The sequence below is a fragment of the Canis lupus genome, chromosome 6, assembly GCF_003254725.2.
Source record: "Canis lupus dingo isolate Sandy chromosome 6, ASM325472v2, whole genome shotgun sequence".
NCBI lineage: Eukaryota > Metazoa > Chordata > Mammalia > Carnivora > Canidae > Canis > Canis lupus.
The window spans coordinates 76,960,438-76,982,357 of NC_064248.1; the positions used below are offsets into that span (position 1 = coordinate 76,960,438).

At 53.8% G+C, this 21,920-nt stretch overlaps 1 protein-coding gene and 1 long non-coding RNA gene across 2 annotated transcripts; both read left to right on the plus strand.

The window, feature by feature from the left end:
- Positions 1–292: 292 nt before the first annotated feature.
- Positions 293–8,367, plus strand: LOC125755338 (uncharacterized). Its single transcript, XR_007411627.1, has 2 exons — positions 293–6,007; positions 7,113–8,367. It is a non-coding gene; the product is annotated as an uncharacterized LOC125755338 (long non-coding RNA).
- A 10,901-nt stretch (positions 8,368–19,268) lies between these two features.
- DIRAS3 (DIRAS family GTPase 3) lies at positions 19,269–21,077 on the plus strand. Its single transcript, XM_049111814.1, has 2 exons — positions 19,269–19,555; positions 20,161–21,077. Exon 2 carries the CDS (start codon positions 20,201–20,203, stop codon positions 20,903–20,905), a length of 705 nt encoding a protein of 234 aa, XP_048967771.1. The 5' UTR covers positions 19,269–19,555; positions 20,161–20,200; the 3' UTR covers positions 20,906–21,077.
- The last annotated feature ends 843 nt before the right edge of the window (positions 21,078–21,920 follow it).

Genomic DNA, 21,920 nt, shown 5'->3' on the forward strand with positions numbered 1-21,920 from the left:
CTTCCCCTTCACCCTGGGGGCTGCTGTCCCCCCCCCCCCCCGGCTCTGCTCAGTCCCCTGATTCCTGAGCACAGAGGGAGGGTCTGCACTATTTCATCTTTCTAGGTTTTCCACCCACGAGGGGGGCACCAGGGCAGTCCCCGTAGCTCCCTCTTTAAGCCCTTTGGCTTTTTGTTTTGTTTTTTAAGGATTTTTATTTATTTATTCATGAGAAACACAGAGAGAGGGGCACAGACAGAGGCAGAGGGAGAAGCAGGCTCCATGCAGGGAGCCCGACGTGGGACTCGATCCCGGGTCTCCAGGATCAGGCCCTGGGCTGAAGGCGGCGCTAAATCACTGAGCCACCCGGGCTGCCCACCCTTTGGCTTTTTGGCAAAGCAATGGAAAAACCCTTTATAAGGACCGTGGACACATCACGGTGGAAGCCAGTCCATGACAGTTCCCTCCTCACTTGCTTCCCAAAGTCAGCTCAGCCAAAATCCTTTTGAAACAAAAAGCACAAATTACGGCTAATTTAGGGCAATTACAGGATTTACAAATTAAACGTATCCGCGCCGGTTTCCCTAGCAACCATCTCTGAATCACAAGATGACGAGCTTGAACTATTGTTCTATTGAATAGACCCCAGTATGGAGAGAAGGCCGGTGCCTGACGCCCGTGAGTACCCACCTGCGTGTGGGCAAGAGGGGCCCCGCGCGTGGGGCAGGACAGTAGGGTCAGATCCAGACCCGGTCGCATCCCAAGATGCTGGTGGGGCATCAGCCGCAGAGAAAGGGGCTTGAGCGGAGCTTGGCAACGGAGCAGGCTGGGCAGGGCCCTGCGTCCCGCCGCCAGCACCTCGCCGGGGCTGGGGGCGCGCCCCGTCTCAGCTTTCCACCTACGCAGCAAGGGGCTCGAGCTGGATCCTTTCTCTGGCTTTTCCAGCTCTCTAAGGAGCATGACTTTTCTGGTTCTGGACCAAGATGTCGCATTTACAGTCACCAACGGTGAATGAGGCAACTTTAGTGGTGGTCATGCTGGAGCCCTCCAACGGGACCAGCCACCAAAGGGCTGAGTCTGGACCCCCACGGGGCAGCCTTCCTGAACCCGTGAATTCTGGAGAAAGAGGCTCTCTGGACCCTAAGCTGGGATGCAGCCGTGTTTCCCAGGGGGCAGCAGCTGCAGCAAAGAAGTGGCTCCAGCCTGTGCGCAGCCACCTGAGAAGAGGCCGCGCCAGTCGGGACCATAGTTGGACGCTCACGGGAAGAGGGTCCCTCCCTCCCATTGTTAGAAGCAAGGGAGAGGCTCTCGGGGCCCGTGTGTAGACCGGCAGGAGTGCAGGAGAGTCTCCTGAGGTCCCTAACCCGGGGTGGGGCTCCCAACCCCCGGGGCAGGTGCAGAACGGAGGCCGAAGGCGCACGTGGGCCGTGGGGGCTCCTCCTTGCGCCTCCTTACTCCCGGAGGACGGACGTCCGGCCAGCACACCTCTGCGTGGAGACCCGCGAGGAAGGCGGGCACCGCGCCCGCACCATCCGGGGCCCAGTCCCCGAGAGTGAGGCTGTGCCAGGAGATGCTTCAGCTCCCCCCGTGACAAGTTTGGGCGGGCGCAACTCTGGAGTCACTGAATTTTAGTGGGTTTTCTATGGTTTCTCAGCATGAACCAGTGGAGTTTTGTGATGTTTAAGGGGATGTGTTTATGAGCGTGTAGTTTGCGAGCCCTTTGCTGCCAGTCACGCGGGACTGTCACCATTGGGAGCGTCATCCGTCCTCGCTGCACTCTTTTAGGTTCTTCCGTACGATACTTCAAAGTCCCCCGCTTGGGAACCAGCACATAAGGAGGCAAGAGCCCCGTGACGTGCTTCGCCCTGGACGGCGGTGGGTGACCGTCCACGGGTCAGACGCGGGAAACACGGCGCTCAGGGACGAGCTGCCGCGACCGCCTGCACTGGGTGGGGTGGCCTACCCGCGGCCGTGGCCGCCCTGCTCCCTGCGGGCCTGAGTGACCGGCCTCCAGCCCCGTCCTTCCATCCTGTGGTCTCCGCCGGAAACGGGCCGTGGAGGAGAAGCCTCCCGGGTGCCACCTTCCGGGGAGGAATCTAGGCCCCCGGTTTTCAGAGTCAAGGAAGGGTCTGCAGGGTGGAGGGTGCTGACGGCAAAATCCAGCGCCGGTGACGGCGATCGGCCCCTGCCCCTGCGCCAGGCATGGTGCTCAGTGCTTCGCCTCACATCCCCGACCTCGACGGCAATCTCGTGGCAGGTGGGGCACCGAGGCAAGGAGGCTCCGAGGAGCTTGTGTGCGGCGCCAACTAGAAGGCGGAGGGACTCAGCCAGTCCGGTGTTGGCTTTCACCTCCCCGCCCGCCCCGTTCCTCCCGGCCCGGCCCCAAGTGACAGGTGCGTGTAAAGGAAACGAGCCTGGAATTGGGATGTTCCTTAAGTGTTTGGGTCTGTGGGGCACCCACACTTGACCGATTGTGTTCGTTGCTCTCCGGGCTTGAGAAGAGACGGCAGGGTGAGGAGGCGGCGGGTGGTGGAGCAGCCCAGATGCGGGGGCTGTGGGCACCGGGGTGGGCCATCCCGGGGACCCCGCGCCCTGCCAGCTCCGGCCACGGGGACTCGCCGGGCCAGCGGGACTTCCACTGCCTGCCTGCAGATGTCCTCGCTGCAGCGCCAGCCGGCTGGAACTGGGAGCACGCCAGGCTTCCCCCAGCACCCTACAGCATCCGTGACAGAAACTGCTAGAAAGGCCGCTGTTTTCTCTGAGCGACCGTATCTGCTTGTTCCTTGGCAAATGCTTAGGTGCCTACGCAGGAGGCTGCTGCCCCTGCTGCCCAAGCACCTGCTGCCCCTGCCGCCCGATGATGCTCCCCTAGGCCCGTGTGCTGGCGGCGCTGGTGCCCCCGGCGTCCTGCTTGCAGGCCCGGGGTGGCTGCACACGGTGCTCTGCTCCGGGTCCCAAAGCTGGCGATGGGGGAGGCAGGTCGCGGCTGATCCATCCAGCCCCAAACTCCACGGGCTTTACCTTGGTTTTGCTCGGAGACCATGGGCTCCCGCGGCTGCCCACACGGCCCCATGAGCACCGGCTTGCTCCCACCTTTAGCAAAAGGGCGAGCCCCGGGGTGTGTGGTCCAGGTACGGGGTCCACCTCCAGCACCCCCGCCGGCCTGTTTTCCTCCGATCCTTCTCCCCACCCGACATCCCCCCCCTGGGTACGTCTGTTTGCACTTTTACCAAAACATCCTTCTCGGAAGAGGATAAGAACATTTAGAAGAGTGACAAGAGTAAAGGTGATTCGATGACGTGATCCGGGATCTCCAAGTGGCTTGCCGGTCCCTCAGCGCTTGTGCTGAGCTTGCGCAGCCGTGGGGTGCGGGGTGAGGGAGGCAGCCCTGCGGCGACCCGACCGGGGGAGGCTCTGGGCCGGGACGGCAGCGGTGCTGGGCAGTGCTGGGAAACGTGCGGAGGGTGGGGAGCCGCCCGCCACGTATTAGGGTGCTATTGGGGCTCACTGGACGCACGACGAGCCTGCTGATGTGCCGTGGTGAAGGACACGGGTCCACACATCCAAATGCTCCCCCGGAGCTTCCTCGAGGTGAAGCATCTCTCCAGCTCCCAGAGCCCAGCACCTAACTGCACGCACGGTCCTCAAATGTACTGAATTTTCCAGGAATACGACTCCCATGCAAACCGAGGGAGGACTGCACTTTGCTCAAGAGCTTTACCAGGAATGTATCATCACTTCCAAATGTGCCACCGTCAGGGACCCTGCTTCGGGCGTGCGAGTCAACAGCACAATCCACCTGTCGTGTCTGCATTTGCGCGGGCGCGTTCGCGACAACCCTGCCATAGGTACCCGCTCGCTCGCGTAGCCTTTCCCTCTAAATGTGCAACATGAAGAAAGAGCTGACGGTACACATTGTCTGAGCGCTGTCTTGCATGTCCTACCACCCGGGTTACGCACCGTGAGGAGGGGCACGCGTCTCCCAGCTCCACGATGTCTCCGGTGTCCTCCTGGCTGAACACACACATTCGGGTTGAAATACATATTCTGTTTGTTTGTTTGTTTGTTTATTTATTTATTTATTTATTTATTTATTTATTTATTTATTTTTTTTACTGGAGCATAGTTGACCTGCAGCATTAGCTTCGGGAGTCCAGCCTGCTGGTTCAACAGGCCCGCACGCTCCTCTCTGCTCGCCGTGATGACCGTGGCTGCCACTGTCGCCGTCCGACGTCGTCCCGGCATCGCTGGCTATGATCCCCGTGCCGACCTCCTCCTTCCCGTGACTCCTCTCTGTTACCACCGTGCGTTTGAACCTCTTCATCGCCTGTTTTGCCCCCAACCCCCCAACTCCCTGCGCTCTGGTGATTACTAGTTAGTTCCCTGTACTTATGATTCTGTCTCTGTTTAAATTTTCTTTTTTTTAAAGATTTTATTTATTTATTCATGAGAGACACACAGAGAGAGGCAGAGACACAGGCAGAGGGAGAAGCAGGCTCCACGCAGGGAGCCCGACGTGGGACTCGATCCCGGGTCTCCAGGATCACGCCCTGGGCTGAAGGCGGCGCTAAACCGCTGAGCCACCCGGGCTGCCCCCTGTTTAAATTTTCATGTAAATTCTAGTTTGTTGACATACAGCACGATATTGGTGCCAGGAGTCGAATTCAGTGATCCATCACTCACACGCAACACGTGCCCTCCTTCGTGCCCATCCCCCACCTCCCTCCATCAGCCCCCATGAAGAGTCTCATGATTCCCACCCCCTCCTCCCCCTTCCCATGTGTTCCTCTGTTTTTCTTCTTAAATTCCACATATGAGCGAGATCACGTGGTATTTGTCTTTCTCTGACTCACTTCACTGAGTGTGACCCACTCCCGTTCCATCCACGTCATTGCAAATGGCAAGATTTCATTTCTCTGATGGCTGACGTTCCAGCGTGTGTGCATCTGTGCCCTGCATCTTCTCTGCCGTGCTGGGAATGCCCCACTGACTGTGGGGATGGATTATACTGAGAAATAGGCTGACGATTTGTTCTTGTTTATTTCATTTTATTTTTTATTTTTTTAGGCTGACGATTTGCACACTCCTCTTTGTGCGAGATACATTTCAGTAATTTAATTCAAAAACCAGTGCTGCCTTAGGTCGGTCGCAAGGAGCCGTTTGCTTACGCTACCCGTGGTTAATAATGTAACAGTTGATGTGACGGTTTATGAGCAACATTGATGAAATAAAAGGGGAAATCCTCCAAGATCAAGAATTCCTAATAAAAGAATGAAGTTGAACTCTTGGGAAAAAAAAAAAGCCACACACAGAATGTAACTTGAACGTTTGAAGAGGACGGTTCAACAAAGACGCAACACCTCAGAAGGAGGCTTGTTGGGGCACCTGATGGCTCAGTGTCGTTAAGGGTCTGACTCTTGGTTTTGGCTCTCCAGGTTGGGAGATCGAGGCCCCGAGGCCCCGTCAGGCTCCGTGCGGGGTGTGGAGCCTGCTAACCTTCTCCCTCCGCCTCTGTCTCGGCCCCACTCACCCCGCGTCCTGCGAGGGTCTTGCTGATTTGCGCCCAGCCTGCGTTTCCCCTGGTCCCGGAGGCACTTTGGTCTTGCCCTTGGTCTACCTGAGGCAGAGGCTCTGCACACCGACCGGCCAACGGGAGGACCAGGACGGGAACGGCTCCAACAACACGGAGCTGCGTGATCCACCCGAGTGAGTGCAGCCTCGGGAAGCTCCGCTGCAGGAGGAACACGCTTGCCAGCGCCTCAGCGCGGGCCACAGGCTCCCCCGTCTACGTGGGGGATACGGAGATTTGGGGCTTAGGTTTTCACCTGAGTGTACGGCTTAGTAACGGGGCTGTTCTCGGTCTTGGCCGTTGCTGCTCTCGCTGTTGCATGAGAGAAAGGCGAGGGGTGAATGGATAGAGACGCTGTGGTCCGCGTGTACACTGGGATGGTCCTCAGCCCTTGGAAGCGACAAATGCCCACCATGTGCTTCGACGTGGATGGACCTGGAGGGTGTTATGCTGAGTGAAGTAAGTCAATCGGGGAAGGACAAACATTATATGGTCTCATTCATTTGGGGAATATAAAAAATAGTGAAAGGGAATAAAGGGGAAAGGAGAAAAAATGAGTGGGAAATATCAGGGAGGGAGACAGAACATGAAAGACTCCTAACTGGGACATGAACTAGGGGAGGTGGGCGGGCAGGTGGACGGGGGCGGGGGTGACTGGGTGACGGGCACTGAGGGGGACACTTGGCGTGTTACGGAGGATGAGCACTGGGTGTTATGCTATATGTTGGCAAATTGAACTCCAATAAAAATTTTTTTTTTTAAAAAAAAGAGAAAGGCACGGGGCAGGGGGAAAGCGCCCATTCCCTTGCCTGCGTTTCGAGACCCTTATAATCCTTCCTTAAGCTGACTGAGAAGTCAGCGTATCCCCCACTGATCCCTCGCTGGCGCCTATTAACCAGACAAAAACCACCACCGCAGAACACGGTGTGCTTTTTATGTGTCAGCTTTTGTCTAACTGGCCCACTTACACCTGGATGAATCAGTTCTGCCTTCGGGGCTGAATTGAATGCGGCTTCCTCTGAAAGCTCCCCGAGCAAGCTCTTCCCTGTGCGCTGCAAGGGCTACGTGTTGGCTCTATTTTCACGCCCTAAATCAGAGGGCATGGTCTGCAGGGGATTTGGCAACCAGTTTTGGGTATGAGTAGCTATTTCTGAGATGTTTGAAGGTGGAAATACTGGAGTTTCACATGTCAGCCGTTTCCCTCCTATGGAAGTGCATTTCATATCGGGTGGGCACTGGTGTTAGATGCTCATATATGTGATTTCCTTGAATCCTCATGAAGATCCTGGAAGGTACATGTTACTCCATATTTGCCCAGGGTTATTCTAGAAACAATGAATTGCAGGGCCAGAGGCTGTCTGATTCTTCAGGACATGCCCCCCCCCCCCCGCCCCCCGCCTCGCCCTGCACAGAGCTGCTCACAGGTGTGGGGAAGGGCAGCCGTGGCCGGGTTTAGGGCGGTGGCGGCCAGGATGGAGAGAAGCTGGGGGAGGTGAGGCTGCGCTGGCCCTGGGGCTTCGTCCCGGTCAGATGGGTGCGTCCTGAGCCAGAGCTCTGTCCTCAGGCAGCAGGAAGACCCTACGTGTGAGTCAGAAGGCTTCGGTGACACATCTGGAAATACGGGGCCGGCAGCCGCTCATGGTTTCAGAGCTGGCCTAGCCCAGTGGCTGCACGCGCGCCCCGAGAGCCACGCCGTATGCATTTGGATCCTGGTCGTGGGGCTCTGACGAGTCACTTGCCCCCTTTGAGGCCACTCTCGGCGCCTGATTCTTTTCATCTGCAACATGGAGACGACAGGGCTTACCTCTCCGTGCTGGGCCCGACCAGTCTACAGAGTATCTGGCCAGCAATCTTCGGAGCTCTGGAGGTCAGGGACAGCAGGGAAAGTCTGCGAAACTGTCACAACCAAGAGGAACGTAAGGAAACACGAGGACTGCATATAATGCAGTAAGTAACCTGCGCCATAGACAAAGGACATTAGACAAGGAAATGAGGAAATCTGAATAAAGAACGGAGTTTAGTTAAAAAGAATCGTACCAATATTGGTTCATTCATTGAAACAAATATGTCATGACAATGTAAGGTATTTGTAAGAGGAGAAACTATGAGATTTATAGGAACTGTCAGTGCTGGTTAATTTTATGTGTCCGCTTGGTTAGGCCATGGCCCAGCTGTTTGGTCAAGCACAAGTCTAGATGATTCTATGAAGATATTTTTTAGAAGTGACTACTATGAAATCAATAGACTTTGATGAAAGTAGATTACATTCCAAAACGTGGGTGAGACTTATCCAATCAGTTGAAGGCCTTAAGAGAAAAGCTGAGGTCCTCTCAGCAGAAATCTGAATAAAGTACAGACTTGCATTCATAATTACGTATCAATATTGGTTCATTAATTGTGACAAATGTACTCCACTAATTAAGATGTTAATAATGGGGGAAACTGGCTGTGGGGTATACGGGGTATATCTCTTTACTATCTTTGCTCTAATTCTGTAAATCTAGAACTGTTATAACATTTTTAAAAGTGCTTTAAGAAAATCAGTCTTGCAGAATTCAGCTTTACTGACAGAAATAGAATCTTGCTTTCAAACAGTGAAACGAGGAGCATATGCCATTTTGTTCCACAATAGCATCCAGAGTCTTGCTGTAGTGACACAAAGGAATGAAAATGGGTTTCTCTTTATGGACTTGCACAAAAAAGTACTTTTTGTTTAACCAATGAGTGTTTTATAACAGAAACACTGTGCATATGGAAACAATCAAAACGGAATACACTGGGAAGCAGAATTCTGTTACTTAAAAGGGACATAAAACGTGCTTCTTGTTTTTAATGGGGTAATTATTTTTCATTCTTTAATCATTTGTCCTCTCTTTCTAGGTAGCTCTTTTCTGTCACTTTAATAGCCCATAGTGGTGGAAATAAAGAACTAGGAATGGGGTTAAAGTAAATGTTGGGATGAAAGGTCTTAGTTCCGTCTGGCAGGTCCTGTTCAGGACATCAGGCAAGTTGAAGATGAAACTATTCATTCAGAAATATTTATTGTTTGCCTACTGTATACCAGGAAGTGTGAGGCTTCTAAAATGAATCATTTACAAGTGCTACCCTCAAGCATCTCTTTTATAAAAGATTTTATTTATTTATTCATGGGAGACACACACAGAGAGAGGCAGAGACACAGGCAGAGGGAGAAGCAGGCTCTCCACAGGAAACCTGATGTGGGACTCGATCCCAGGACCCTGGGGTCACGACCTGAGCCAAAGGCAGATGCTCAACCACTGAGCCACCCAGGTGCCCTACCCTCAAGCATCTTATCATTGTTCATATATAAAGCAGACATGCTTTATATATGAATATATAAATTATATATTGTAATTTGTAATAAAACATATAAATTATATCCTTATATATCATGTGTGTATAACAGTTGTAAATATGTAAATCATATATATATATATATATATATATATATATATATATCCTACATATCTCTTTCTTTGCCTCCCATAGGCAACTTTTCTAACGTGTTTAGTATGTATTTTATATGTGTGTGTTCCTACAAAAATTTATGATATTGATTTGTAGGCATATATCTTTAGTTTATATAAATGGTGAGGTGCCATATATCTCACCCCATTTTCTTTTTTCAGCAAAATACATATTTTTTTAATTTTTACTTTTTTTAAGATTTATTTATTTATTTAGGATAGACACACACACACACACACAGAGGCAGAGATACAGGAGGAGGGAGACAAAAAATTTTTTTTTGTCCTGCTCCATGCAGGAGCCTGACGTGGGACTCGATCCCGGGACTCCAGGATCACACCCTGGGCCAAAGGCAGGTGCTAAACCGCTGAGCCACCCAGGGATCCCCAGCAAAGTATGTTTTTAAGACCCATTCTTATTGTTATGTGAATATAAGGCACCCTTATTGCTACATAATATTCCAAGGTGACCATCTTAAGAAGAAAGAAAGCAAAATAAATGAAAGAAGGATGAGAGAAGAAAGAAAGAAAGAGAAAGAAAGAAAGAAAGAAAGAAAGAAAGAAAGAAAGAAAGAAAGAAAGAAAGAAAGATTGATTCTCTTTTGCTGGTCCAACTGTGGTATTGGACACTCTCCTCCCACCTACCTCCTCCTCAAGGAGGCTTCAGTTGGCTTGTGCTTTCCCTTGGGTCTAGAGGATAAGTATTCACTTACATAGACCTAATTATGTAGGAAAGTTTCCAAGGGAGGATTCCAGCTCATTTCATTAAGAAGACTGTGGGTAGCCTCTTCAAAGCTATAATTAGTGCTACTCTATAAACCCTCTCTGCTTTCTGAGAATATATCAGTTCTGATTCCTATGGAACTTTTTCTCCCCTGACCGTAGAGGGCTATAATAATTCCATCTCTAAAACTCCCATAGTATTTCTGAACATTAATTATGTTTCAGGATGTGTACCAGTGGTAGAATGACGGTGAAGGGTCTGAGAGACAGGGGCAGGCCTGTCCTGGCTGAGACTGAGGGTCTGGGCCCTCTTTAACGGGTCTTAACCTCCTTCTGTGGTTAGAATAGGTGCTGAAGTTATTCTTCCTGTGTTTGAATCCTAGTTCTGCAACTTTCTAGCTGTGTTAAACTTTAGCAAATCACTCATCTAGGAAATGAGGTAATTAAACCACAGATGATTGATAGGGTAAATTCCAATTCAACTGCTTCATCCATAGATACTTTCTTGCCTCTGTGCCCTTTTGACATCATTCTTTCCTCTGAAATGTCTTTTTCCCAGTGCCCTTCTCTCCCTTCAAGGTTCTCTCCAGACAGCATGTTCTCTATAAGGTTTTCCTTAGAATTCAGATTTAAATAAAGAATGAAAGAGTGTTGAAGTTGGAATAAATAAAGGTAAGATAAAATCTTTTTTTAATTAATTGATCCAACAGATAACTGTTTAAAGTATCAGTAGTAAATAATACACTTTATTAGGTGATTACAGCATATGGGTGAGTGAAATGAATGACATTAATGGTGCAAGGGATGGGACTGACAAATTGGGGATACTGTGTTATAAGGTACCTGCATTGCATGTGAAGTGGTACAATGTAATTTGGAAGTGGACTTAAAATTGCTACAAATATATATTGTAAATTGATATGCTTAGAGAGGAGAGAAAATGGAATTATATAAAATGCTCAGCTCAAACCAGAAAGGGCAGAAAAAGGGAAAAAATAAGCACAGGATAAACACAATGAATAGAAAACACTTGCAGACATGGTAGATAGTAAACCCCCCCAAAATCATTAATCACATTAAATATAAATGATCTCAATATATTAATTAAAAGATAAAGACTGTTGGGGTAGATTTAAAAAGATCCAAATATATATATATATAGTTTTTTCAATAAGAAACCCATTTTAAATATAAAGAAACAGATTAAAAGTAAGGGGGTGGAACAAGATATAATAGTACTAATCAAGAGAAAGCTGGAATAGCTATAGTAATTTCAGATAAATTAGATTTTAGAATAGGGAAATTATCAGGGATAAAAGGGGTCATTACATAATGAAAAAGGAGTCTATTCCCCAAGGAAATATAGCAATCTTCAACATGTATGTACCTAATAATAGGACATCAAAAGACATGAGGCAAAACCAAAATGAACTGCAAGTAGAAATAGACAAATCCATTGTTACGGTTGGAAACTTAAATATTCTTTCAGTAGTGGATAGATCCAGCAGACAGAAAATGAGTAAGAATCCAGTTGAAAAAAAAGAGCACCATTAATCAACTAGATCTAATTGACATTTATAAAATACTTCATCTAAAAACAGCAGCATACACATTTTTTTTCTTCAAACTCATGTGGAACGTTTGGGGCCATAAAGCAGACTTGAACAAATGTATACGACTAGAAGTCATACCAAGTGTATTTTCAGACCAGAGTGGAATTAAACTAGAAATCAGTAGCAGAATGATAGCTAAAACAAAACAAGAAAACCCAAACCCTCCCAGATATTTGGAGATTTAACAACACACTTTTTATTGGATGTAAAGAAAACAGTGCTCATAGGGGAAATTTATAGAACGAAGTGCCCATATTAGAGAAGAAAAATCCAAAAGCAATCATCTGACTTTTCACTTTAGAAAACCAAAGAAGAACAATTTACAACTAAATCAAGCAGAAGAAAGGAAATTTAAAACATTAGAGCAGAAATCAACAAAATTAACTGGAAAATATACCCCCATAAATCAATGAAACAAAAAACTTTAGCTCTTTGAAAAGATTAATAAAATTAATAAACCACTTGCCTAGCTAACCAAGAAAAAATAGAAAGAAGACACAAATTATTGATATCAGAAATGAAATAGGGGTCATCACTACTTACACGATGGACACTGGAAGGTCAATAAAGGACTACAGTGATCGAGTAAGGAACTACACGGGTGGTTTTAAGATCTGCTGTATCAGAAGTACCTGAGGGGGCCTGTTAAAATGCAGACCCCCGCCCCCAGGTCTCACCTATATAATCTTTTTTTAATTAATTAATTAATTCATGATAGACACAGAGAGAGAGAGGCAGAGACACAGGAGGAGGGAGAAGCAGGCTCCCTGCAGGGAGCCCGACGCGGAACTTGATCCCGGGACTCCAGGACCGCGCGCTGGGCTGAAGGCGGCGCTAAACCGCTGAGCCCCCCCAGGGATCCCTCACCTATATATTCTGATTCTGTAGCTGTGGGTTCTGTATTTTCAACAAGAACCGTAGGTAGTTCCAGTGCACCTGATCCACAGGCTGAAAAGCACTATGGGGCTCACGTGAAGGCCTTAACCCCGGTCGGAGAAACGAGAATATAAAGTAGGATATGTCTGGGCCAGGGGCTGGTGGCGTTTTATCTGGGGGCCTCCTTTCTTTATGAGGTAGAGGATGATATCCCTGTGAACAAGGGGTCATTTACAGCTGCAGGAAGCAGTCAGGCTGGGAACAGAAGTGGTAGGAAGTGGTAGGAAAATGCTTGCATGGGGTTCTGGAGCAACCCTGATCCTGGAAATCAACATTATAAAGATACCACGTCCTTGTGAAGGATGGAGAACACAAGTGCCATTAGTTTTCTTTTTTCTTTCTTTTTCTTTTTTTGCCATTAGTTTTCTACAGAGCTTAAAAGGGGGAGGAGCCTAGAAAAAAACTAAAAAAAAAAAAAAAAAACAGGCTTCTAGAATTATAATTGTGAGGCTCCTGAGCCTCTGCTAAAGAGGCGAGCCAGGCTCCCCAGCCTCTACCCGAGAGTCCTCTCTCCCCGCCTGGTCTCCTCAGTGGTAAAGTGCAGACAAAATAGTTTCCACTTCGTAGGCTCAGAGCGGGTCCTAAATGGGCTCACGCACGGGAATTATTAGAGCAGCACCTGTCTCGCGGCAAACCCTCACCTGCACATCAGCTCACTCTCGCTCCACAGGCAACACCGGGCTTGACTTCTACACAAATAAGCCAATTAATCTTACTTCACACACGGCCACTTTGTCCCCATCTTACATGGGAGGAGATGATGTAAAAGGAAAACCCATTGTCTTAAGTCCCCGCAACCAGAACCCGAGCCAAGGGGACTGGAGACTAGGTCTCCCGACTCCAGCCTCACTTCCTGAGAGTTTACTTGGTGCCAGGTATTGCGAAAAGTACTTTTCTCTTTTTCTTAAAGATTTTCTTTGTTTATTTGGGAGACAGGACATGCATGAGGGCGCCAAGCATGAGCCAGGGAAGGGCAGAGGGAGAAGCAGTCCCCGCTGGGCCGGGAGCCCGGGATCGGGGCCTGCGCCAGGGCGATGCCAAATGCCGAGCCCGGGCGCCCGAAGAGGGTACCTTGGAGCACGCAGCCATCGAGGCTCCAGGGAAATGCCCTAAGCAGCAGGTCTGGGGCAGCCGGTCTGGCACCTGCGCCCCCAGGGACCCTCACCTGCCCCCCCCCCCTCCGCCCCTCTGAGCCCCACCTGCCGGCGCCCACCTGCACCTGCGAGGGCATCGGAGCTAAGGAGTCTCAGCCCCGCCCGGGAACAGCTCCTAACTATGCGGAGCCAGGAAACCAGTGCCTGCGGGGCGGCAGGTGTGCGGGCTGGGAGGGCTTCCTGGAGGCGGGAAGTAGTTTGCAGGTGAGCCTCCCGCAGGTGGAGCAGGCGAGCTGGGGACGGGTGCAGGGCAAGCTGAGCGCAGGAGGCGACGGAGAGCGCTCCGAGGATGGGATCCACAAGCCGGCGTGTGCCAAGGCTCCTGGAAGGTAAGTGTTGAAAGGGATTCAGGGTCTGTCCAAGGGAGTGCGGAATATGGGCGAGACTTTGGGCTTTAATGGGAGCCACGAGTCGGGTCGTTTGGGTTTTTTTGCGAGCGCCTCTCAAAATGAATGGCTTTTTACCTTGATCTCATGGAAGAGTCAAATGCAACTCTAGGAAATGATAGAGGCCGAGTAACCCCAGTCCGTGTCGGTCAGCGGTGACACCTGGCACAAGGTGCCGGGGTACTAACGTCCACGCAGTCCCCGTCATACTCCGATTCCGCAGTGTAGCTCACACCTGTGTACGTATTGGCGTCTGTGGGATTCTCTCGCACCCGGAGGTTTGCGTATCTATAACCACAGTCGAAATATGCCTCAAAGATGATGCCCTTTTGTCCCTAACGATTTTACCATTGGGCATGTTGTATAGAAGTTCCATTATCCATTTTAAATTAATTTTGTAAGGTGAGAGATTTAGACTTGAGCTTTTTGGTTGCGTGTGTGTTTTTGTCTACGAATGTCCGCCGGCTGGCACCGTTTACGGGGAAGACCGCCTGTCTGCGTGCAATTGCTTTCGCGCCTTTGTCAAAAATCACCGGAGCCAACGGAGCCCGCCTGTGTGCCCTGCCCTGGGTTCCCTCATCCGCTCACTGGCCCCGTGTCCGTCTGTCTGCCAGTACTGCGCTGTCTTCATCGCTGCGGCTGCATCATTTTATCCGTCCCCTTCAAGAGCATCAGCTGCTCCAGGTGCTTTGCCTTTCCCTAGGAATTTCAGAATAAGCCTGCTCATGTCCACAAAAGCCCTACTGGGATTTTGGCAAGAATCGCATTAGATCTTAGGTCAACTTGTCCTTCTCCTTCTCCGTCTGCCCGCTGCAGCCTCTGCTTGTGCTCGCGCTCTCTCTCTGTCAAATAAATAAATAAAAATCTTAAAAGAAAAATTAAAAAAAAAAAGCCTTAGATCAATTTGGGGGGAACTGACATCTTTCAAAGTTGAACTACATGAACATACTCTCTTTTTAAATTTGATTTCTAAAATTTTTTTTTAATTTTTATTTATTTATGATAGTCACAGAGAGAGAGAGAGAGAGAGGGGCAGAGACACAGGCAGAGGGAGAAGCAGGCTCCATGCACCCGGAGCCCGATGTGGGATTCGATCCCGGGTCTCCAGGATCGCGCCCTGGGCCAAAGGCAGGAGCCAAACCGCTGCACCACCCAGGGATCCCTAAATTTGATTTCTTTTTGCATTTAGATCCTTCGTGTGTTTTGTTAAGTGTATGCACATTATTTCATTTTATTTATTTATTTATTTATTCATTCATTCATTCATTCATTCATGAATAAGAGAAACAGAGAGAAAGAGAGAAAGAGAGGCAGAGACCCAGGCAGAGGGAGAAGCAGGCTCCATGCAGGGAGCCTGACATGGGACTCGATCCCGGGTCTCCAGGATCAGGTCCTGGGCTGAAGGCAGGCACTAAACCTCTGAGCCACCCAGGGGTCCCCATATTTCATTTCCTTTTTAGCAATTGTAAATAATACTATTTTTAATTTTGGTTTCCATATAACCTGTGTTACTGTATAAAAACACCCTTTAGCTTTTTTTTTTTTTTTAAGATTTTATTTGGGAGAGAGCATGTGTGCACGAGTGTGGGGGTGAGCAGGGCAGAGGGAGAAGCAGACCCCACTGGGTGGGGAGCCCGATGTGGGGCCTGAGCCCAGGACCCCAGACCACGACCTGAGCCGAGGGCCGACGCTCAACCACTGAGCCCCCCAGGCGCCCCCATCCTCTTACTTTCAACCTACCCTCGTCATTAAATGTGAAGTGAGTTTCTTCTCACCGTAAACACCATGTATCGGCTTGTGCTTCTTTTTGTCTGCTTGTTCTAATCCACGCTGCCAACCCGATTTTTTCATTGGTGTATTTACACCATTTACGTTGAAGGTGAATCTTGATAGATTTGAGCTTAAGCGTGCCGTCTTACCATTTGTCTTCTGGTTTTCCTGTTTCTCCTCTCTCACCTTTCTGTGGGTACATTTTTCAGAACTCCACCTTAATTTACCTTTAGAGTTTTTGAGTGCATCACTTTTTATATAAAAACTGCCATTCTAGGTGTTATAATGTGTGGATGCGACTTACCACCTCGAGTGGAGCGCGGAGGCCTGGGTGGGTCCCTTGCCTTCCTCAATCTCTAACAGGATTACCTGGAGTGTCAGATGTTTTCATCACCAAATGTGATTGTAAAAACTCATGACAAGGATCTTCTATTTACCCCAATTTTTACCTATTTTAAGATTCTTCTTGGGTGTAGAATTTACAACGGACTGTTCTTTTTTTTTCATCACCTGAAAAGCGTCCTGCTATTTCCTCCGCCTTCTGTGGTTTCCCACGAAGTATCTGCGGTCACTGAATTAGTGTCCCTCTGTTATGTTGCTTCTTTCCATTTGCTTTTAAGAGTTTTTCTTTGTGTTTAGTTTTCAGAATTGAATTATTGGCCTGGATTTCTTGGGAGTTATCCTGGCGGGATTTGCTCATCTTCTTGGAACTGTAGCTTTGTGTCTTTCACCAAATTTGGAAAGTTTTTCAGCCATAATTTTTTTCTAGTACTCTTTCAGACCTACCGTCTTTCTCCTCTCCTTTGACGACTCTGATTCTGCAAAGATTGGAATTTTGATTACTGTCCCACAGGACCTTGTGACTCTGTTCATTTATACCCAGTCTGTTTTCTCTCTGTTGTTTATTTGTAATGAATTTACAAATTCATTTACAATGGATTTGATTACTTTATATTCAAGTTGACGCAGTCTGTCCTCTGTCATCTTCATTCTACTACTGAGCTCATTCAGGAAATTTTTAGAATTCCTATTATTATATTTTTCAGTTCTATAATTTCCATTTGGATCCTTTTTATACAGTTTATTTGCTGAAATTTTTTTGAAGGATTTTATCTGAGAGTGAGGGAGCACACACAGCTGGGTGGGCAGGGGGAGAGGGAGAAGCAGGCTTCCCGATGAGCAGGGAGCCCGATATGGGGCTCTATCCCAGGACTATGGGATTATGACCTGAGCCACCCAAGTGACCTGACAGTTTTAAAATTTTTATTTGCTTCAAGAAAATCTACAAGTGATTCCGAAACTATTCTTATGATGGCTTTAAAAATCCTTGTTAGGTAATTCTAACATCTGACTCATTTCGGTCTCGGTTTCAGTTCTCTCTCCCTCCCTCTCTCATACATCTCCAAACTTTGGATCCTAATTAGCTGCTATCTGCTCCTTCAGGGCTGTTCTGTTCCTTTGAGGCGTTGGCCCAGTGCAGTGTTGGTTCCCTGGGTTAGGTCGCTTATTAAGATTAAATATTTTATACTGTCTTTTGGGGTACAAACTTGATTTTGATGTAGGAGCTATGATTTCATATTTTCATCATTCCTTGTTAATTCTATTTAATAATCTCTTAATTTGACCTTCCTGGCATTTAAATGTTTTAGCTTTGGGATACATAGCCTGCAACCTGTGGGATGCCCTGGCTGCTGCAGGGTCCTGGGGGGGGCACAGGGAGGACAGCCCCCACCCGTCTATTGGGGTCTCAGCCCCCCGATTGCGGGCTCAGCCACCGCATTGCGGGTTCAGGGGACTCAGCCCCCCCATCGCGGACTCAGCCTCCCCATCGCGGGCTCAACCCCCCCCATCGCAGGCTCAACCCCCCCCATCGCGGGCTCAGCCCCCCCATCGCGGGCTCAACCCCCCCATCGCGGGCTCAACCCCCCCGCATCGCGGGCTCAGCCCCCCCCATCGCGGACTCAACCCCCCACATCGCGGACTCAACCCCCCCCCCCATCGCGGACTCAACCCCCCCCCATCGCGGACTCAGCCCCCCCATCGCGGGCTCAGCTCCCCCATCGCGGGCTCAGCCCCCCCATCGCGGACTCAGCCCCCCCATCGCGGGCTCAGCCCCCCCATCGCGGGCTCAACCCCCCCCGCATCGCGGGCTCAGCCCCCCCCCATCGCGGACTCAACCCCCCCCCATCGCAGGCTCAGCCCCCCCATCGCGGGCTCAGCCCCCCCATCGCGGGCTCAACCCCCCCCCGCATCGCGGGCTCAGCCCCCCCATCGCGGGCTCAGCCCCCCCCATCGCGGACTCAACCCCCCCCATCGCGGACTCAACCCCCCCATCGCGGGCTCAGCCCCCCCCATCGCGGGCTCAACCCCCCCCGCATCGCGGGCTCAGCCCCCCCCCATCGCGGACTCAACCCCCCCCCATCGCAGGCTCAGCCCCCCCATCGCGGGCTCAGCCCCCCCATCGCGGGCTCAACCCCCCCCCGCATCGCGGGCTCAGCCCCCCCATCGCGGGCTCAGCCCCCCCCATCGCGGACTCAACCCCCCCCATCGCGGACTCAACCCCCCCATCGCGGGCTCAGCCCCCCCCATCGCGGACTCAACCCCCCCCATCGCAGGCTCAGCCCCCCCATCGCGGGCTCAGCCCCCCCATCGCGGGCTCAACCCCCCCCCGCATCGCGGGCTCAGCCCCCCCCATCGCGGACTCAACCCCCCCATCGCGGGCTCAGCCCCCCCCATCGCGGACTCAACCCCCCCATCGCGGACTCAGCTCCCCCCCTCGCGGGCTCAGCCCCCCCATCGCGGGCTCAACCCCCCCATAGCGGGCTCAGCCCCCCCCATCGCGGGCTCAGCCCCCCCATCGCGGACTCAGCTCCCCCCCTCGCGGGCTCAGCCCCCCCATCGCGGGCTCAGCCCCCCCATCGCGGGCTCAACCCCCCCATCGCGGACTCAACCCCCCCATCGCGGACTCAACCCCCCCATCGCGGACTCAGCTCCCCCCCATCGCGGGCTCAACCCCCCCATCGCGGGCTCAGCTCCCCCATCGCGGGCTCAGCCCCCCCATCGCGGGCTCAACCCCCCCATCGCGGACTCAGCTCCCCCCCCTCGCGGGCTCAGCCCCCCCATCGCGGACTCAGTCCCCCCATCGCGGACTCAGCCCCCCCATCGCGGGCTCAGCCCCCCCATCGCGGACTCAGCCCCCCCATCGCGGACTCAGCCCCCCCATCGCGGGCTCAACCCCCCCCATCGCGGGCTCAACCCCCCCATCGCGGACTCAGTCCCCCCATCGCGGGCTCAACCCCCCCATCGCGGGCTCAACCCCCCCATCGCGGACTCAGCCCCCCCATCGCGGGCTCAACCCCCCCCATCGCAGGCTCAACCCCCCCATCGCGGACTCAGCCCCCCCATCGCGGGCTCAACCCCCCCCATCGCGGGCTCAACCCCCCCATCGCGGACTCAGCCCCCCCATCGCGGGCTCAGCCCCCCCATCGCGGGCTCAACCCCCCCCATCGCGGGCTCAACCCCCCCCATCGCGGGCTCAACCCCCCCATCGCGGACTCAGCCCCCCCATCGCGGGCTCAACCCCCCCCATCGCAGGCTCAACCCCCCCATCGCGGACTCAGCCCCCCCATCGCGGGCTCAACCCCCCCCATCGCGGGCTCAACCCCCCCATCGCGGACTCAGCCCCCCCATCGCGGGCTCAACCCCCCCATCCCGGGCTCAGCCCCCCCCATCGCGGGCTCAGCCCCGCGGTGCCCGCAGTTCCCGAGCTCCCGCTGCCGGGGTGTCCGTCCGGCCCCGAGGCCGTGATTGGTCGCTGCCGCCGCCCCGCCGCCCCCCAAGCCGGGAGGTGCCGCCCGCGCTGCCAGGGGCGCCGTCGCCGACGCGGACCGGGCAGCAGGGAGTCTGCGGGCCGCGCAGCACCTGGTCCCGGGCAGAGGTAGAGGGGCTGGGGGGTCGGGGGTCGGGGGTCGGGGGCTGGGGGGTGCGGGCGGATGCGGGCAGGTGCGCGGGCAGTGGTGCGGGCGCGCGGGGCGCGGTGGTGAGGAGCGCCCTGGCCCTGGGCCCCGACCCCCCCCCGCCCCGCCCCGCCCCGCCCCGCCCCGCCGCAGCAGGTCCCCGGCCTCGGGCGCCCCGCGGTGTGTGCAGGCCGCGGCCCGGGCACGGCGCTGGGCGTTACAGGAGCGAAGGCGGGCGGGGGCTGGGCTCGCGGGCGCGGGGCCGAGCCGTCCCTTGGGTGGGCGCCCGGGGCCGCGCTCCTGCAGCAGGTGCGGCGGGCGGGCGGCTGCGCGGCTCCAGGCCCTGCAGCAGGTGCGGCGCCACAGGTGCGGGCCGGGGCGGTCCGGGGAGGTCCGGGGAGGTCGGGGCCTCACCGCAGGCGCGCGCCCGCCCTCCCTCCCTCCCTCTCCGCGCGGGCGCCTGGGGGGCACCTGGGGGGCACCAGGGGCGAGGCCCTGGGGGGCATCTGGGGCGGGCACCCGGGCGGGCGAGCTTGCGGGGCGTCCCCGCGGCCATGCCCACGCGTCCTCGCCTCTTCCTCCCCAGGCACCCGCCGCTCCGGCCGCGCCCCCGCCGGCTCCGCGCCATGGGCAACCAGTGCTTCGGCTTCCGGACGCGGCTGCTGCAGCGCCTGCGGCCCCTGCCCGCCCTCCTGGTGGTGCGCGGCGCCCCTCCGCAGGGCCAGGGCAAGGACTACCACGTCGCGGTGCTCGGCGCCGCCGGCCTGGCCAAGGGCGCGCTGGTGCGGAGGTGGGTGCGCGGCGGCTTCCAGGACGCGTGCCTGCCGGGGGCCGAGGGGGCCGGCGGGGCCGAGGGGGCCGAGGGGGGGGCCCGGGGCGCCCAGGCCGCCGATCCCCCGCGCGCCCCCCGCGCGCCCCGCGCCCGCCGCGCCCTGCTGCGCCGCCTGGCTGCCGGGGCGCCCGCCTTCCCGCCCGCCTGCGCGGCCTCGGAGAAGCAGATCCTGGAGGAGCTGCAGCCCTTCTACGAGCTGCTGTGCAAGGTCAAGGGCAAGAACGTGCGCCAGTACCCGATCGTGCTGGTGCTGGGCAGCCGCGGCGAGCAGGGCCGCTGGGAGCTGACGATCCGCGAGGGCGTCGCCTGCGTCGAGTGGGACTGCGCCTTCCTGGAGACCTCGGCCGCCATGGGCGTCGGCGTGCAGGAGCTGCTCCACGCGCTGCGGCGCCACGAGCGCAGGCCCGGCCCCGCCGCCCCGCCCGCCCCGCCCGCCCGCCGCGGGGCCCGGCTCGCCAAGGCCGCCGAGAAGCTGCTCGGCCACTGCCTGGTGCTGTGACGCCCCCGGGCCGCCGCCCGAGCCCGAGCGAGGAGCCAGCGAGCGCCCCCGACCCGCCGACCCGCCGAGCGCCCCCGCCCCGCAGCTGCCGGCAGCGCACAGCCCTTGGTTTTCCCACCCAGAGAACCCCGATGGTTAAGGCCTTGGCGTTGGGGGAGGGGAGGGGAGGAGGATGGAGAGGAGGGGGGAGGGGAGGATGGAGAGGAGGGGAGGAGAGGAGGAGGGAGAAGAGGAGGGAGAGGAGAGGAGAAGAGGAGGAGGAGGGGGGGGAGGAGGGAGAAGAGAGGAGGAGGAGGGGGGGGAGGAGGGGCAGGAGGAGAAGAGAAGACAAGGAGGGGGAGAGGAGGATGGGGGAGGAGGGGGAGAGGAGGATGGGGGAGGAGAGGAGGGGGAGGGGAGGAGGAGGGAGGAGGAGGATGGAGAAGGAGGGAGGAGGGGGAGGGGAGGAGAGGAGGAGGGGAGAGGAGGAGGGAGGAGGGGAGCAAAGCCCTATGCGGTGGAAGGCTCCTGGGATAGGCTTGAGATGAGTATTTGAAAGCGAGAGTGAAATGCTGAAATACATTGGAAGAGGCCACCGCTCTTCTTGTAACTCTAATTATTGTGTGAGTTTTAAACATTTCAAGTCCTATAAAGTCTCCACTGTGTACCTAATTGTCAAAAAAAAAAATGTGTTTTTGCAAAAAATAAAATAAAATAAAAGCCTGGCAGATGACGTCGAGCCAGACATGTCAAACAAGGTAAACGGATGTTCTTTAGCTGAGCATTGAAGCTGGGGGCGGAGAGAACAGCGTAAGTGGGACTTGTTTACTCTGTGTGTGCCACTTGTTTCCAAAGTCGTGTAAAAATGTTTGCTGTTCCACATAGCAGTTTTTGTGAATTAATAAAGCTTTTCCTGCAGACAATCAGCTTTATGACTTCTTTTTCACGGGATAACAGCAAAAATACCCGTTGCATTAAAATTTGAACCACATCTAGGGAAGGTTTCTTTTTTATCTTTTTGTGATCTTGGAAACTT

Excerpts from the sequence above, each read along its gene's own strand:
- DIRAS3 (XM_049111814.1), top strand. The coding sequence starts at position 20,201 with ATGGGCAACCAGTGCTTCGGCTTCCGGACGCGGCTGCTGCAGCGCCTG.